Below are 17,285 nucleotides of genomic sequence, written 5' to 3' on the forward strand. Positions count from 1 at the left end.
CCAGGGCCCCCCCCCCCCCCCCCCATCCTGGCCCCTCCCCGTATCCGCAGGGGATGGGCGCCGTCCGCTCCTCGCATGGCCTCCGTCCGGGTAAGGACCGGCTGGCGAGCCGACCCCGCGGATGGCGGGGCCAGGTGGGAACCACCTGGGAACCAGAGTCGCCTGGGCGAGCGGGGCCAGGTGTAGGCAGTTCTTCTTCCGCCCGGGAGCTCGGTCGTTCACTCTGCGCCCGGGCGGAGGGAGCGCCGAGCCCAGGTGGGGCGGGGGGCGCAGCTCTGTTCCCGGATCTCCCGCCGAGCCGAGGCTGCTCGGTCGGACCGCCAGAGTTCCCGCTCGGCCTCCGCGGTGCGCCTGCGTCAGAATCACCTGGGAGGTTTAAAGGCGCAGGTGCCGGCAGCGGCTTGCACCTGCGGCGCGGCGGGGTCAGCGGGGTGGGCCCGGCCGGGCGCTGCGAACCGGCGACCGGACACCTGGCGCGTTGCACTTTCGGACGCCTGGATGTGGGCCTGCCGGCTCGCTGCTCGCGGGGGATGCCAAGCTCTCCTCCCGCTGCAGGCGAGTGCGGCAGATTCTCCCCGGGACCCGCAGCCTGACCTCTGACCCCCAGAGCTGGAACTCCACCTGCTTTCAAAACTTGACCGCTTTCCTTCCTAGGCGCACCCGGTTCTGGAGCGTTATTTTAAAGGCCACAAAGCTGCGATCACCTCCGTGGACTTCAGCCCCAATGGCAAACATCTTGGTAAGTTTTACTTTCTTTCTGTGTCCAAAACCAAAGCTCACTTGGTCGATAACCTTTCCTGCTGGTCGGGCTGGGTTCCCCAGGACACCCCCTGTGCAGACCAGTCGCGGAAGCCTGGCGCGATGGGGTGCAGAGGGCCACTCCGAGCAGGGCCTCCAACCCCCCTAGGCCTGCCGCCGGGGCCCGACTGACAACTTTCGCGAACTAACCACCAGGAGGAGTGAGTGGGAAAGGGGAGGGGTTTGTGATCGGCCTGGGGCGGCTGGGGTGTTGGCTGGAGAGTTTGCTAAAAGTTCTGTGCGGAGCTGGAGGAAGTGAGCACGGATGAGCTGAGCTGCACCGGAGGCCGAGGAGCGTGGGGTGTCAGTTGACCTCTGGGAAACCCCGGTGTCTGGAAAGGAGGCAATCGCCTGCATGAAAGGAGGGACCTGCTGGGAAGTGCGCCCTACCTGAGCCGGGAACTCCAGCTGCAGTCTCCGCAGCACTTCCCCCGCGTGGTGGCTTGGTGGCGGCTTCTGCGCCAGACCCGTGCGGATCCGGATGGCGGTGAGGTGGACCTGGGCTGGCAAGAGCTGCCTGCTGCTGGCACTTTTAACCGTGGCTTATATTCTGGTGGAGTTCTCGGTCTCCACTTTCCGTGCCTCCCAAGGAGCCGACCATGCCCGGGAGCGGGGCCCAAGGCGGCTCTCAGACCTTGAGAAAAAGGAAGAGGATTTGTCCCAGCCTCTTTATGAGAAGCCCCCTGCAGATTCTCATGCTCTTGGGGAGTGGGGGAGAGCAAGCAAACTCCAGCTCAACGAGGGTGAATTGAAGCAACAGGAAGAACTCATTGAGAGGTATGCTATCAATATTTACCTCAGTGACAGGATCTCTCTGCACCGCCACATAGAGGATAAAAGAATGTATGAATGTAAATCCAAGAATTTCGACTACAGGATGCTTCCCACCACATCTGTCATCATCGCCTTCTATAATGAAGCCTGGTCGACTTTGCTGCGAACCATTCACAGTGTTTTAGAAACTTCCCCTGCAGTTCTTTTGAAGGAGATCATTTTGGTTGATGACTTAAGTGACAGAGTTTATTTGAAGACCCAACTTGAAACTTACATAAGCAGTCTCGATAGAGTGCGCTTGATTAGAACCAACAAACGAGAAGGGCTGGTTCGGGCCCGCCTCATCGGGGCTACTTTTGCCACTGGGGACGTCCTCACTTTCCTGGATTGTCACTGTGAGTGTATTTCCGGTTGGTTGGAACCACTTTTGGAAAGGATTAGTAAAGATGAAACAGCAATTGTCTGTCCTGTTATAGATACCATTGATTGGAATACTTTTGAATTCTACATGCAGACTGGGGAGCCCATGATTGGTGGGTTTGACTGGCGTTTAACCTTCCAGTGGCATTCTGTCCCCAAACATGAAAGGGACAGGCGGACATCAAGAATTGATCCCATCAGGTCACCCACCATGGCTGGAGGACTGTTTGCTGTCAGCAAGAAATATTTTCATTACCTGGGAACATATGACACTGGAATGGAAGTATGGGGAGGTGAAAACCTAGAGCTGTCTTTCAGGGTTTGGCAGTGTGGTGGCAAACTGGAGATCCACCCATGTTCTCATGTAGGCCATGTGTTCCCCAAAAGGGCACCATATGCTCGCCCCAATTTCCTACAGAATACTGCTCGGGCAGCAGAAGTATGGATGGATGAATACAAAGAGCATTTCTACAACCGAAACCCTCCAGCACGCAAAGAAGCCTATGGTGATATTTCCGAAAGAAAATTATTACGTGAACGGTTGAGATGCAAGAGTTTTGACTGGTATTTGAAAAATGTGTTTTCTAACTTACACGTACCTGAGGATAGACCAGGCTGGCATGGGGCTATTCGTAGTGTGGGGATCTCTTCTGAATGCTTAGATTATAATTCTCCTGACACCAACCCCACTGGTGCTAACCTTTCACTGTTTGGATGTCATGGTCAAGGAGGCAATCAGTTCTTTGAATACACTTCAAACAAAGAAATAAGATTTAATTCTGTGACTGAGTTATGTGCAGGAGTTCCTGAGCAAAAAAATCATGTAGGAATGCAAAACTGTCCAAAAGATGGGCTCCCTATTCCAGTAAACATTATTTGGCATTTTAAGGAAGATGGAACTATTTTTCACCCACGCTCAGGACTATGTCTTAGTGCCTATCGGACACCCGAAGGCCGACCTAGTGTTCAAATGAGAACTTGTGATGCCCTTGACAAAAATCAAATCTGGAGTTTTGAGAAATAGAAAAGTACAACAGTGTCTTTTTTTCAGGAGCTGGCAGTAGCTTCTGGAAAGTTGAAGTGCCTCAGTGAAGACTGTATTTTACCAGAAGTCACCCAGCAGTTGTCTGTGAGAACACTGGAAAGCTATAGTTCATTTGGGGATATCACTCTGAAACTGGGTGTAGAGAGTGCTGCTGTTTAATATTTCAAAGTGCCTTCCTTCCTCATGGACTGTTTTATTTAAAAGCTTTGTCCATATCATCTGCCCCTTCTTAAAGAAGTTGACTGAATTGAGATACATAAGCCACTTCAGTGTAGGCCGTGGATGTGGCTCCGTGGTAGAACACTTGCCTAGCACGTGCGAGTCCCTAGCTTTATCCTCAGAGCACACATTTAAGTACCAGATATAATACTAGAGAGTGTAAATGTCCAAGCAAAATGGGGTGTGATTTATGCTGATTGGTAAATTCAGTTCATGTCCCATTTTCTTTATCAAAACTCATGAATGTGTAACTGGAGCTGTTGCTCTTTTGATTGCATAGAATTTTAATTTCTTTCAGCCAGCACATTACATTTGAGAATTTTTGAAACTAGTTTTTCTTTAATCAAATAGAAATTGAAGAAATTTGATCTTGAGAAAAAGGCCTGGTTTAAGTGTGTGTGTGTAAGTGGAAAGGATATCTGTTTGAATGGAAGTTTGGAGGTCTTTTTTTTTTTTTTTAACATCAGATATCTCAGAAAATTATACCTGTATCTAAAATGAAAGGATGAGAAACTCACATTCCGTTCTTTGTAAACTTGAGCTATGGGACTGAACTGATCTATATTGGTACCTCAAATCACCTTGATTTTTCTAAGCTGTCCTCTGTGAACTTGTTAGTGTAGGGCATTCTCTGATTGTACTTCCTTAAGTTATTAATGTACTAAAGTGGGACTCATCCAGAATGCTTTGCCTCCCTTTGTTAATGTTCAGTCATTTAAAGTAAACACAATTGAGGCCTCTCTGAAGTAAACCCCAAATGTGTTTACTGAAATGTGTGAAACTGAAAGTGGGTCTGATTCTGCAAAGGCTGGTGAACTCTTCCTCCAATTCTTGCTGACCAGGAAATTGATGTATTTATCTTAAGACTGTGAGTAAAAAAGACTGCCTTGGCAATTGTGAATACTGCCACCTTCTAGCCCTTCTCAGCACTTAGCAGGCTGGCTCTTGGGCATTTCTCACTGAATGGGTAAATAAATGAATGAACAAATGGCTCAGCAGAGAAATGACTTCAGTTAAGTTGTTTATCTTGCTTGAGCCTCAGTCCCTTCTCTGTGGTCCTGGATTGGATCTTGAGAATCCTTTCAGTTCTGAAATGTCAACTGTACGTCCCTGGCCCCCTGCTCAGCCACTGTCTGATCTGTGGACAGTCTTGATGTCTTTACTTTTAATATAGGTAATGGTAAGCAGCTGAGCAGTGTTTAGTCCAGTTATGAGATGGAGAAGTGGTTTTAAAAATTAAGTGAGCTGAGTGCACTTAAGTGCTGTGTTTCAGTAGGTGGGTTGCTATCCTGAGTGTTTATAGTCATTTTATTTCCACAATTGTTGAACTAATTTTGTTTTTAAAAGTTTTAAACTTTCAAAATAATTCTTTAACTAAGACTATTTTCCAAACTAAATTACTTCAAATGTAAACATATTTTAAAGCATTTTAATTGCCATTTTTAATTGATTCCCAATTAGATTTGTTATATTCAGAAATCACAGGCTGCATTGAGGAGTAAGTCTCAATTTCTTGACTTTGTTATGGGTTTATGAAAAATGTGTGCTCCATAAAGAATCCAAAGGTATTCATAATAAGATTGGTTTTAGTGTTTATTAGACAGCCTAGAGAATGGAGACTTTGTAAAATCTGAACTTATATAAATTGTTTTTGGTGACCAGTTCAAACAAATTGTGTAATTGTGACTATTTTCTCTTTGACTCTTTTTGTTGTTGTTGCTCTTTTTGAAACAGGGTCTCCTGCTGTGTAAACCAAGCTGGCTTTGAACTCACAGAGATTCACCTGCCTCTGCCTCCCGTGTGCTGGGATTAAAGGCCTGTGCTACCACACCTGGCATTCTCTTTGACTCTTAAAGTAAAAATCTGTTATTAGTTTCTGTAAGTTACACAGCAACCTTAAAGTTTGTCAAAGAGTTGTCTAGATTCCCTATACAATGTGCTAGATCCTGAGTTTTATTTTTAAAACATTTATAAAAACACTCTGAATTTTTAGAAAGGAATTCTCTGAAATCCATTATTCCTTTGCCCAGTCTCCTTTATAAAATACTTTCCTTTTTTTTTTAACTTATTTGCAGATTTTTCTTTTTCTTTTTTATTGTTCTTCTCGGCATCTATCATATGAGATGTTTAAAATGGATGCATTTTGGAAGTGACTATTAAAATTATTTTTATTTTAATATCTTGATGTTCCTATCAAAAAGAAAATGAGGGTTTTAAGACTACAATACTTAATTCTTTATTTACCCTTTACCCTATATTGATGAGTATGACCCTTCAGTCCTTTAGGAAAAAATTTTAGGCTGATGGCTTATTTATGTCCATAATTCAGAATAGTGATGCTCATAACAATGTACGTAGCAGAGGGAAACAAGGCTTCCACATTTGTATATGTAGGCATATTTGAGTTTAATTCCAAAAGCATGCTAATGACCTGTACAAAATATATTTTCATTTCCTAATTCTAATTTATTGCTACCAAAGTTTTCTCTTTTGCTGTAGACAATTAAGAATTAACCTTTTAAAGCTAATTAAATTAAATGTTAACAAAGTATTTGATGAATCAAGTTTCCACTTTGTCATTTAGTAACCAATCCTATTAATAGATTGTCTACATAAGCATTTTAGCAATCATTTTTATTTTTTAAAAAAATGATAATATAGTCATCAGAAAGATTTCTATAACTCAAAACAGTGTGTTTGATAGAGAAAATTTTTTTATTCACTTTGTTCACCCAGTGATAAGCTCTTGCTTATGCATTGATGTTAGCAAATCAAAATTTCCCAGACAGGACACAGGGATTTATTTTTAAGTTATATATTCTATTCCTAGTTATTTTAGAGTTTCAGTTTTAATTAGTAAAGATAGATTTGACTTCTCTTTTTAAATTGCTGTTTTAATAATAAAACACAAAGCTGAGGTTGAGATTAGTGTCTTGAAGAATGACTATTTTTCTGTGTGGTACAGTTTTCTTTTCTTTTTGTTAATAGTATTTGTAATGTTGATTAAGACATGTACAATAAAATCTGTGCCTAATTATTTTTGCAGATGGATTCTGATGATTTTAGTCTGTAATATTAATGTTCCAATGTGCATATTTCTGATGGTGAGATAATGAAATATATAATTATTATATTTATAGAATTTGTTATATATTTATATAATTATTTTGCTTTGAAAATGCAGATAGGGTTTTAAAAAGTCAGGTTTCTTCCATTACTTTCTAGGATGCTATTAACGAGTAAGAATTTGATAGTGGTGTTAGCACTGTTATGTATTAATGCTTATGAATAAACTGGATGCGATAAGGATTATACAAGGAAACAAGCAGGTCTTCTGGGCACATGAACACTAGTTTCAAAACCTTGGGCTGAAAAGAAAAATGTTTGTCCTCTGAACCACATAACCTCACTTTTTCCTGTTCAAAAGTACCACCCCTTTCCACCAGCAGCAGAATGATTTTTTGTTTGTTTGTTTGTTTTTTGAGCTGGGGTCTTACATCTCTCAGGCTGGCCTCAGACTTGTTGTGTTTCCAGGGATGACCTTGAACTTCTGGTCCTCCTGCATCTCCTCTTAAGTAATTCTTGACTTGCCACTTTCCAGTTAGAGATGTCCTGAAAGTCTTGTCCTGATATGTCTTGCCCTAAAAGTGTTTATTCTGAGGACCCTGCTTTTATCAGATGTGTTGAAGCCGCATTTAAGGGCATGTATTAGATATACTAAGCATATTTTCCTTTTCCTTTTTATACCATAAAAGTTACTATAACTATTGGTGCTGCTCTAAATAGTCCCCCCCACACACACACACAACTCTTTACTCTGTAAATCACATCATCTCTCTGTGTTTCAGTTTCATGAATGTGAAGAAGTCTGAAAAAACTATATAGAGCACATTAGTGGTTACTAGGGGTTTAGAGAGGGAAAAGTAGAGAATGATTGCAAATGGAGATTGTGGTGTTGGGGGAAAGAAGAGTGATGTGATGAGAATGTTCTGTAATTAGTGACTGGTTGCATAACTTGGACTAAAACACTAAATTGTGTAGCAAATGATAGATACTATGCTATGTGAATTACTACATTTTAATTTAAAAAGCACTTGTGGAAAAGAAAAAAGGCTGGGAAACTTCAAGTATTCCAAAGAAGAGAGACTTTTTGTCTGTGTGCATCCTAGATTTTTAAACAGCTAACTGAATTTATTATTAATAATTCTTAAGTCACTTCATAATTTTTTGAATTAACAAAATAATACATAGGTGAATCTTCTAGCTTAGTATTAGGTAAAATGTGAATGTCAGTTCATATCAGTTTTTCATAAAAATTTCAAGAAACTATTATCCTTTTGATTAGGAGGTAGAGACTATTATAAAAAGTGGGATGAGCTCCTTAGTCGTATAGCTCCATCATGGCAGACTAGAAGACCAGAAAAATCCTAAGTATTTGCTAATAATAATCAGGTTCTCTTTTTCCTTTTGCTTCAAGTTTTATCACTTGGCCAGGCTGGTCTGGGAGATGTTCCACCTGTTCTCTCTGTCACTATTCTAACTCCTTAGCCCTGTTCAAAAGGGGAAGGGGAGGGACCGTTTAGTTAGTACTCTATTTAGTTCATGCTTCTGTGTGGCAGATGCTGTCATGTGCTCTGAATATGCAGAGAGGTGAACAAAGCAGGTGTTTTTCCTAAGATGATATGAAGAGCTCATGGTCCAGTGAGGGAGACAAATACTAGCAAGTAAGCCGACAAATCCATGCATAACTGTGCCTTTATTGAACAGAGAGAAGCAGTCAGTTCTGTGAAAGAGAAATAGGGTGGTTTCAGGGGTGATAAAAATGGGCTGTGCAGTAAAGAATAATTTTCCACAGAAGTAATGTTTAACTGAGGACTCAAAAAGGTGTTAACTAGGTAAATACTAGAAAAAGAACAGCTCAGGCAAAGGCCAAAGGTGGAAAAGACCTTGCCTTTATCCAGGAAGTAGAGGAATGCTAGGAAGGGTAGAGCCTGCTGCTCAAGGAAGACCGTGATGAGGGTGCAGGAGCAGGCTCAGGCTACGGCATGTTTCATGGTGGTCCTACAAAAGGTTTGGTCCTGGTCCCTGGAACCTATGGTGTCATTTGGTTTGGAAAATGAGGTGTCATAGTCATAATTAAGGTTCTTGAGGTGAGATAATCTTGAAATAACTGAGTGGTTCCTTAAATCCTCTGACAAATACCCTTAAAGGAAAAATATGTAGTGGCTCGTGCCTATAATGCAGCACTGGGAAGGCTGAGGCCAGCCTGGGCTACAGAGTGAGTTCTATCTAGGCCAGCCTGGACTACAGAGTGATATGCTATCTCAAGAAACTTAAAGAAAAAAAAAAAAAAAGAAAGCAAGAAGAAGAAAGGAAAGAAGGAAGGACAGAAAAGTATACTATAGCTAGTAATAGTGGCACGTGCCTGTAGTCCCCAAGAGTAGGAAAACTGAGGCAGGAGGATTGTGAGTCCCAGGTTGACCTGGGTTACGTAGAGAAACTGTCTCAAAAACCAAATGAACAACAGCCATAAGGAGACATTCTGTGAATGTGAGTCAGTCACAGCAGTGAAGGACTGGGACTCTCCAGGGCCTTTGGAGGATCTGTTTTTCTGTCAACTCTTTAACCCCTTGTCTCCAGAACCGTAAAAGAACAAACCTATTGTTTTAAGCTGTGCTTATGGTAATTTGTTATGGCTGCTACTGGAACCTCAAATGTGTTTGGGGATTTACTCTGAGGGTTTTAAGTCAGGAAGTGACATGAAGTGATTTATATCTCAAACATATCATTCTGGTGCTATGTGGAAACAAAACTAATAGTAAAGAAATCATCTAGCGCTATTACAGTAATACCAGCAGCAATTGGCATTGGTGTGTACTAGGATGCTAGGCCTCAAGCCAGAGTGATGGTTGGTTAAGAAGACACTTGGGAGTATAAGTCAGCAGATGATATTTAAAGTCACCAAAAGGGATGAGATCACTTGGGAAGCAGCAGAAAAAAAAATGGTCCATGCCTGAGTCCCGAATAACTCCAACCTGAGATCAAAGAGGCGATATCAAAGAATGGGAATGTCAGGGGACCATTGTGGAGACATCATGAAAGGCTAGGGTAAGTGAAATGTTGGAGACAATATCAGTCACTTGTGGGTGGAGGGGAAGGGGCACATCTAACAATTGCATACTTCATTGAAATGATCAGGGTTTATAGTTGCCAGTATCTGGTGTGGGGTGGGAGATGTGTCCAGCAATTGTCACTGGCTCAACTGTCATCTCAGAAAATGCAGTGATGGGATTGTGCCTGCAGAATGTGAAGAAAGAATGGAGAGTGAAGGGCATGCAAGTGTGAGAGGTATATTAGGGAGCTGCAGTGGGGAGCACAAGCCTGTGGACTGAGAGGAAACACTGAGGAAGTCAGGGCCAAGGAAAGCAGTTTCTCACACTGGGCTGCCAGCAGTGATTTGGGAAGAGGTCGAGGAGGTCCAGTGTGTGACCATAGAATGAGGTGCTGAAAGGCATGAAAGCAGATGGCTGTGGAAAAGCCCTGGTCTTCGTGTTCTGAACATTCACCACCTGTCTGCTTGCCTGGCTCCTTGTCCTTCAGCCCTGCCATAAAATACCACTAACCACTGTATCTCCGTCAGTATGCCACCCCCACACAGTTTTCATTTTGACTTCCTGCTTTTTCTTTGATGGCTCAGCACAATTTGAAATTACAGCTTGAATATTTAAAAATGGTCAATAAAGAGGATTTCAAAATTGCTAATAAAGAGTTATGGGCTGGACAGATGGCTCAGCAGTTAAGACACTGGCTGTTCTTACAGAAGACCCAGGCTTGATTCGTAGCACCCACATGGCAGCTAACAGCCATCTGTAACTCCAGTTCCAGGGGATCCGACACCCTTTTCTTGCCTCTGCAGGCATTGCACGACACGGGTGCACTTACACACATGCAGGCATAACACTCAGACACATAAAAAAATGAATAAAGTTTTTTAAAATGTTATATCTGAGGTAATAGATAGGCCAGTTATCCAGATCTGATCATTACACATTGGATACATATATGAAATGCCCATCAATGTTTATAATTAGGTGTTGACTTTAAATACATATTTAAAAAATAAAATTATCCATTTGCCTTTGTATATGATCTTTGCCAGCTTCTCCACTTGACTACCACATCTAGAGATTTGACGATTTTTAACATGAGACTACCTTCTCCCCCCACACATGCCTCACATGTCATAGATGTCAGGTACCTTGTATGTGTGTTCATGCACACACATGTATTGGTGCATATGTGTGTACCTGTGTGGAGACTAGAGGACAGCGTCAGTTGTTTTTCTCCCAGGTGCCACATCCACTTTGTTTTCCTTTGTGTGTGTGGTGTATGTGTGTTACTGTGAGGCCAGAGGTTGATGTTGGGTGTCTTCTCAATCTCTCTTTGCTTTTATTTTTTGAGAGGGTTTCTCACTGAACCTGAAACTCATTGATTTGGTTTGGCTAGGCTGACTGGATAATGAGCCCTGGGAATCCTCCAGTCTCTGCACCTCAGCCCTGGGCTCAAAAGTGCATGCCATTATATGCCCAGCTTTTCATGTGGGTTCTGGGAATTGAATTCAGGTCCTCATGCTTGCAAGGCAAGCCCACTTTATCAATTGAGCCAGCTCCCTCACCTGAAGTTGTACTCTTGAATAAACTAATCATGCTACAAGGTAAAGCAGAGAGGAAGCCATAGGTGTCATGTGCAAGAAAACTGATAGTGCTTTAGAGGATTTCAGGGGACTTGGTATGCCCAAGCAGTCAGGTCAAGACTGAACAGGACTGAACTGGTTAAAGAGGTAGAACTTTGGTTTTTTTGAGACAATGTCTTCCTGCAGCCCCAGCTGGCCTGGAACTCACTCACTATGTAGACCAGGCTGACCTCGATCTCACAGAAATCCACCTGCCTCTGTCTCCCCGAGTGCTGGGATTAACGGCAAGCACCGCCACGCATAGCTAAAGAGGTAGAACTTTCAGAGAAGGATGTTTGCTGTACAGATCATTGGGGGAAGGGCATGCTCTGGCCCAAAGAAAGCAATGTACAGGGTTGGCTAAGGGGATATGCAAAGCACTATGGGATTGTGAGTTTGCATAATGACTGATGAACATAGAGATTTAAGGCTTAAACTTCTGTTCATGCCTAGAAGAAACAAAGCATAGGTTGCCATTAAGTTTATTTTTTTAAAGCAGCTAAACACCCACAGCTCCTTTAGACACCAGGTACTCTAGCAAGCTAATTATTTAGTACCAGTTTGAAAGAAAACATTTTTAATTATTTCCTCATTCAGGGCAGGGGAATTTTAAATTAGGGCCATCTTTTAATTATATTATGATACAGTGCTTAGATAGTACAAATGAATTCTGAGTATTAAGTTGTTTAACGTGTTGTAGTTTGGATTAGAATACTGTGATTTTCTTATGCAATCCTCTCCCTTCCATCTGGGTTTGTTAATATGTATGCCTAGGGATTACATTATTTTTCTTTTCTCAGAAATGATTTACAGAGAACTCCCTATCCCTGCTTTCTCTAGATTTCCGTGTTTATTTTTCCCTGAAGAAGGTAGCCCATTGTTTCTTTTGTGGTCCAAAGGCCACTGCAGAGCTGGAGGTGCAGGAACAAGTACAAACTGTGACGCCTACAAAGTCGGAAACTGGGTGTAACTCCAGCGGTCTATCATACAGTGATGGAACGAAAGCAGAGAACATAGGAAATCTGAAATAGCTGTGTAAAGTCAAGGGTTTCTAGATGAAGGTCATTTGAATTACCTGAAGTCTCTAGACTATGGAATGAAAAGACCTCAGGGGAAATAAAATTCAAATTTGTAAGGATAGATATGGACCAGTGAGAGGCACATCAGGAACAGGTGTTTGTCACACCAGCCTGGGGACCTGAATTCAATCCCCAGGACCATGTGATGGGGAAGAAAAGAACTGACTCCACAAAGTTGTTTTCCGACCTCCACATGTACACTGTAGCATGTCTACTGACACACATACATCATGCACATATAAACACATGCAACACACATCATGCATACACATGAAATAATGATTTCTGTTTTGTTTTTATGAGCCAGGGTCTCCCTGTATACCAACTGGCTTAGAACTCTCTATGTAGACCAGGATGGCCTCAGTTTCACAGAGATCTGCTTGCCTCTGCCTCCCAAGTGCTAGGATTAAAGGCATGCACCACCACACCTGGCTATACTAATAATTTTTAAAAGATAGATATAGGGGCTGGAGAGATGGCTCAGCAGTTAAGAGCACTGGCTGCTCTTGAGGAGGACCCAGGTTCGATTCCCAGCACCCACATGGCAGCTAATAACCATCTGTAACTCCAGTTCCAGGGGATCCAATGCCCTCTTCTGACCCTTGTGGGCATTGCATGACATGGGTGAACTTGCATGCATGCAAGCAATACAATCAGTCATACACATAAAATTTTAAAAAAAGTAAAAATTTAAAGATAGATGTGAACCTTTTCAACAGATTTTAGTATTTGTCTTCTGACTCAGACCCAGTAATAATGGTTCTCCAAATTTATCAGAATGATATATTTATATGTTGGGCATACTGTGTATATAGCATCATATATATATAGCCGGGCATGGTGACGCATACCTTTAATCCCAGAGCTCAGGAGGCAGAGGCAGGTGGATCTCTGTGAGTTCAAGGCCAGCCTGGTCTACATAGTGAGTTCCAGGCCAGCTGGGGCTATGGGGAGACCCTGTCTCAAAAAGACCAGAAGAAAAAAAAAAAGCAAAATATTGCAAACCTAAATAAGAGATGGTTTGGTTAAGTAATTTAAGGGTTAGCTACAAAATGAAATAGTATGTAGATATTAAGTACAAGGCAGATTCCTATCTCCAGTTATGACAATAATTGGAATCTGAAAATAGCTATATAACTAGACAAAATACATGATGCAACTTTTAGAGGTATTGAGCCACGGTGTACAAACCTATGACCCTTAGAGGATGAGAAGCACATGAGCTGAGCTCCACACCTTTGCTTTCTTCCTGAACACACACTCCCTGTATAACAGCAGAGAAACAGAGCCAATGAAGAGTCTCCTTGCTGAGCTGAGAAGGCCTCAGTGTTCTCGGCATGGACTGATGATGGCACTAGGTTCCTGAGTCGCTGCTGAGTAAAGTGGCCTGAGGAGACTATCTGTATCCACGAGGTGTCTTGCTAGTGCATTGGTTGAAGGCCAAGAAGACCTTGTGCAGAATAGATCAATCCATTCAGAGGGCAGAATCCTCAGGACTACAAATACTTCTTAAAGCCTCAAGACCTCTTAATACTGTAACCTTGGGAGCTGTCATGGTTGGCTTCCATTGTCAACTTGACACACCTGGGAAGAAGGAACCTCATTTGGGGGATTTCCTGTACTGGATTGGCCTATGGGCATGTCTGTGATGTGGGAAGGCCTAACCCACGGTGGGTACTGCTATGGGTGTCATAAGAAACCAGACTGAGCACAAGCCCGGGGAGCAAGCCAGTAAGCAGCATTCCTCCATGGTCTCTGCTTCAGCTTTTGCCTCCAGGTTTGTACCATGGTGTTCTAGCTTCATTCAAATGATCGATGTAAAGGGCAGACGGAAGGTCCTTCTGTGAGAGAAAATGATAAGGCAAACAGGCAGCATGCTGACGTATCTCAGGTAGGGAAAGAATGTGTAGGAGCTTCCTGTACTGCTTCATAATTTTTCTGTAGACTTGGAATTATCAATATTAAAATGTACTGGAAATAGAGGGGCAACAGAGTGAGACAGCTCTATGTATTAACCAAATGTGAGCTCCAACATGCAGAGTGGAAGGGGAGAAGGGAGAGGCAAAGTGCAGAGGAGTGTGCTGTCATTTGTACAGAATGCATGGGGATGATGCATGGGGATGGTCACATTGATCTCTGAAGGATTAGGCTTCCAAAGACAGTGTTGATGCAGGTCGCCTATGAGAGAGGCTCATGGCCAAGGAGTAGGTGAAGTTTTGATAAATAAATACCCTTTTGTAGCATTCAAGTTCTGTATTGAATACTGGTTTTGCCAAATGAAAAGACATGTGAGATAATTTTTAATCCAACAAAAACTGAAGGACATACCTTTTTGTGTGTGTGAAAATACTGTTTTGTTCTTTGTTTTAGTTTTGACCTTCTGAGCCAGGGTATAGCCCTGGCTGGCCTTGAACTCACAATCTTCCTGCCTCAGCTCCAAGTAGTAAGGGATTACAGGTGCATGCCACCACTCCTAGCCCTGGAAAATAGTATTTCTAGCACATAAACTTGTAAATACTGCAGTTGATATTTTGTTAAATCAATGACAGCTTAGGTTGACTACAGAATATGCTGTTCCTTAAAGTGACACAAAGCTGCTGGCTTTTGACAGTATGGAGGAAAATACTTTGATTAGAATGTTCTGTGACCTCACCTCCAGAGAAAAGAGTAGCTAGACAGAGCACAGGCTTCGTTCTCATATCCTAACAAGGACTTTTTAGAATAATGGGTTACCATTTTGATAATGTATAAAGGTAAATAAAATACAAGGGTTTTTTAAATTGGTAGATTTATTAGCTAACATTTTTTTCTTAACTTCCTGCCTTTGACATTTTAATCTCTAAACACACCAGTAGATGGATGACTACTGCAGATTTTGACATTTTTTTAATCGTACGGTGATATTTATAAAGGATGTGGTTCCATGGCAGTGTATGAAAGCAGATTCTAAGTTCACGTAGTACAACATCAACATCTCAGCCCTTTGGAACTAAAGTCTTATACATCAGACATGGAGCTACAGGATTTGGTGTTCTGCCTTGCTGGGTTTCATTCTTGTTTTGGTCTAGTATTTCTCCACTATGCCCCCATTCCTCCCTCCCTTTTGGAGTGAGAATGTGTATTTGGTTCTATTGTTTGTTAGAAGTACAGAAATTGCTTTTTGATTTTGTAGGGTTCTATAGTTAAGAGAGTCCCTTGAGTCTCAAAAGAGACTTTGAACATTGTACTTTTGAGCAGTGTTGAGACAGTTAAAGACCGTGGAGACTTTTTAAGTTGAACTAAATGCATTTTGTATTATGATGTGGTCATGAACCTATAGGGTTCAGGTAGTAGAATGCAGTGGTTTAAATATCCCTCATAGACTCCAAGTATTTGAGTGCTATGTCTTCAGTTGCTGGTACTACTGGGGGTGAAGGGGAGGGCTAGAGGTGTGGCCTTGCTCAAGGAAGCAGGTCACTAGGGGTGACTTTAGCTTTGTTGAGAAAGGTTCCCAGTAAAACTATTGCTTAAAACTTAAAAACTCATTGAACTGTTGAAATGGAGATAATGGGTGGGCTGAGTCTAAAAAAATTTTTCATGTTGGCTAAAGAACTTAAAATGCTTCAATAACTTTATGAAGCCAGGCCCCAGTTCCCTTCTAATAGTGATACTTCCTGTATTTCAAGTTCATAAAGCTTCACTTTTTCCTAAGCACTCTGTATAGACTTAGTGATTCTCAGTACCCATTGTTGCTGTTGTCCTGTTGTTGGGGCTGTTCTGTGCATATAATAGAATTTGTTTTGCAGGCAAGCATTAGATTTATCTTTCCTTTGGTCACTTGTTCATTCTTTGTCAAGGAATTTATTTACACTATTGATCACATTTTCCCTTGGCATAAAGGTTTTGTAAGCTAATTTTGGACATATGGTTCTTTTTATTAATCCTCAAATGTCATAAAATTGCAGAGCAGAGACAGATTTTTAAGATCATATTACCTAGCTATAAAAGCATTTCTGGATCAGTCGACAAAGTTAGAATGCCATTATTAGATTAAAGTATTGTATCAATGATTAATTTCCTAAACTTAAAATTGCTCTGTGGGTGTGTTAGAGAGTATCTTTATTCTTAGGGGAAAAAAAAAAAAAAAACCACCTAACTTTTAGGAATAAAGATGGTATGATTTATACAACCTATTCCCAAGTGGATCAACAAAAATTTATCTGTGTGTTTCTGTACATACACATGTGTGTTCGTATACAGAGAGGAGCACCAAGGAAATTGTAAACCAGACATGAAAAAGTCTTAACAGATGGATTTAGGTCACAGGTATATTATGTGTCATTTATACTATTGCAACTGCAAATAATTTTCCCCTACTTTTAAAATCTTTCTCATCCCTCTCAAAAAATTCATCAAAACACTGAGGTCAAGTAACTTTCAGTCACCCAGAGTGAGAGTCAGCCCAATGCACTCTCTATTGTAATGCACTGCCTCTCGCAGCTAGTAGTTACTAAGCTCTCCTTGAATACTGGGGCGGGTAATTCTACTCTGGAAGGGATACAGCCAAGTTTGCACATTCATACTATAACTTTAAAATATTTTTCCTATTACCTGGCCAGCCCTACAATTTTCTCTGTTACTTGACACCTTGTTATTAATGACACATGTCTGTGTTTGCATCTTAACATTGATTTGTTCTTCTCTTTCTTGATAGCTACTGCTTCTTGGGATACCTTTCTCATGCTGTGGAATTTGAAGCCACATGCTAGAGCATACAGATATGTGGGTCACAAGGATGTTGTAACCAGCGTGCAGTTTTCGCCACATGGAAACTTACTAGCCTCCGCCTCACGAGATAGAACTGTTAGACTCTGGATTTCTGATAAGTAAGAGATGCAGACACTTGATATGCTTTGGGTTTGGGATGTGAAAGGCCACTGGCTGCTCCTAATGCACAGATGGGAATGCCTCAGCTCTCCAGTTCCCTGTACTTACTTGGGGCACATATGACATGCACTGCCCAGGTTTTAAAAGTTAAATTATTTTTAAAAGTTAATTAAATTAAAAGCAAATTATTATTATACACGTTTTTCCTCATCTTTAACTCAAAATTGTATTTTCTTTTTGAAAACTGTTTCTAACATGGATATAGGCATACTATGTCTCAGTGTTTTGAGGGAGGTAGTTAGCAATCTCTTTGTAAGTCTGATGTAAGTGTTTTTTCTTTCCTTCCATTCTT

At 41.8% G+C, this 17,285-nt stretch overlaps 2 protein-coding genes across 7 annotated transcripts in view; both read left to right on the plus strand.

Annotated features, from left to right (window-relative positions):
• Poc1b (POC1 centriolar protein B) overlaps positions 1-17,285 on the plus strand; it is a 121,831-nt gene that overhangs the window by 1,889 nt on the left and 102,657 nt on the right. For 5 of the 6 annotated variants that reach the window (XM_008824017.3, XM_029559141.1, XM_008824025.3 and 2 more), the window contains exons 2-4: positions 16-90; positions 655-739; positions 16,761-16,932. In XM_008824017.3, the coding sequence (XP_008822239.1) occupies positions 76-90; positions 655-739; positions 16,761-16,932 (272 nt within the window). In that variant the 5' untranslated portion in view covers positions 16-75. The remainder of the gene's footprint in view (positions 1-15; positions 91-654; positions 740-16,760; positions 16,933-17,285) is intronic. The other variant, XM_029559146.1, reaches the window with a different exon arrangement.
• Positions 977-6,293, plus strand: Galnt4 (polypeptide N-acetylgalactosaminyltransferase 4). Its single transcript, XM_017795904.2, has one exon. The coding sequence runs from the start codon at positions 1,280-1,282 to the stop codon at positions 3,014-3,016; it is 1,737 nt and encodes a 578-aa protein (XP_017651393.1). The 5' UTR covers positions 977-1,279; the 3' UTR covers positions 3,017-6,293.

The sequence above is a fragment of the Nannospalax galili genome, unplaced genomic scaffold (genome assembly GCF_000622305.1).
Source record: "Nannospalax galili isolate Female #2095 unplaced genomic scaffold, S.galili_v1.0 scaffold191, whole genome shotgun sequence".
Taxonomy (NCBI): domain Eukaryota; kingdom Metazoa; phylum Chordata; class Mammalia; order Rodentia; family Spalacidae; genus Nannospalax; species Nannospalax galili.

Excerpts from the sequence above, each read along its gene's own strand:
- Galnt4 (XM_017795904.2), top strand. The coding sequence starts at position 1,280 with ATGGCGGTGAGGTGGACCTGGGCTGGCAAGAGCTGCCTGCTGCTGGCA.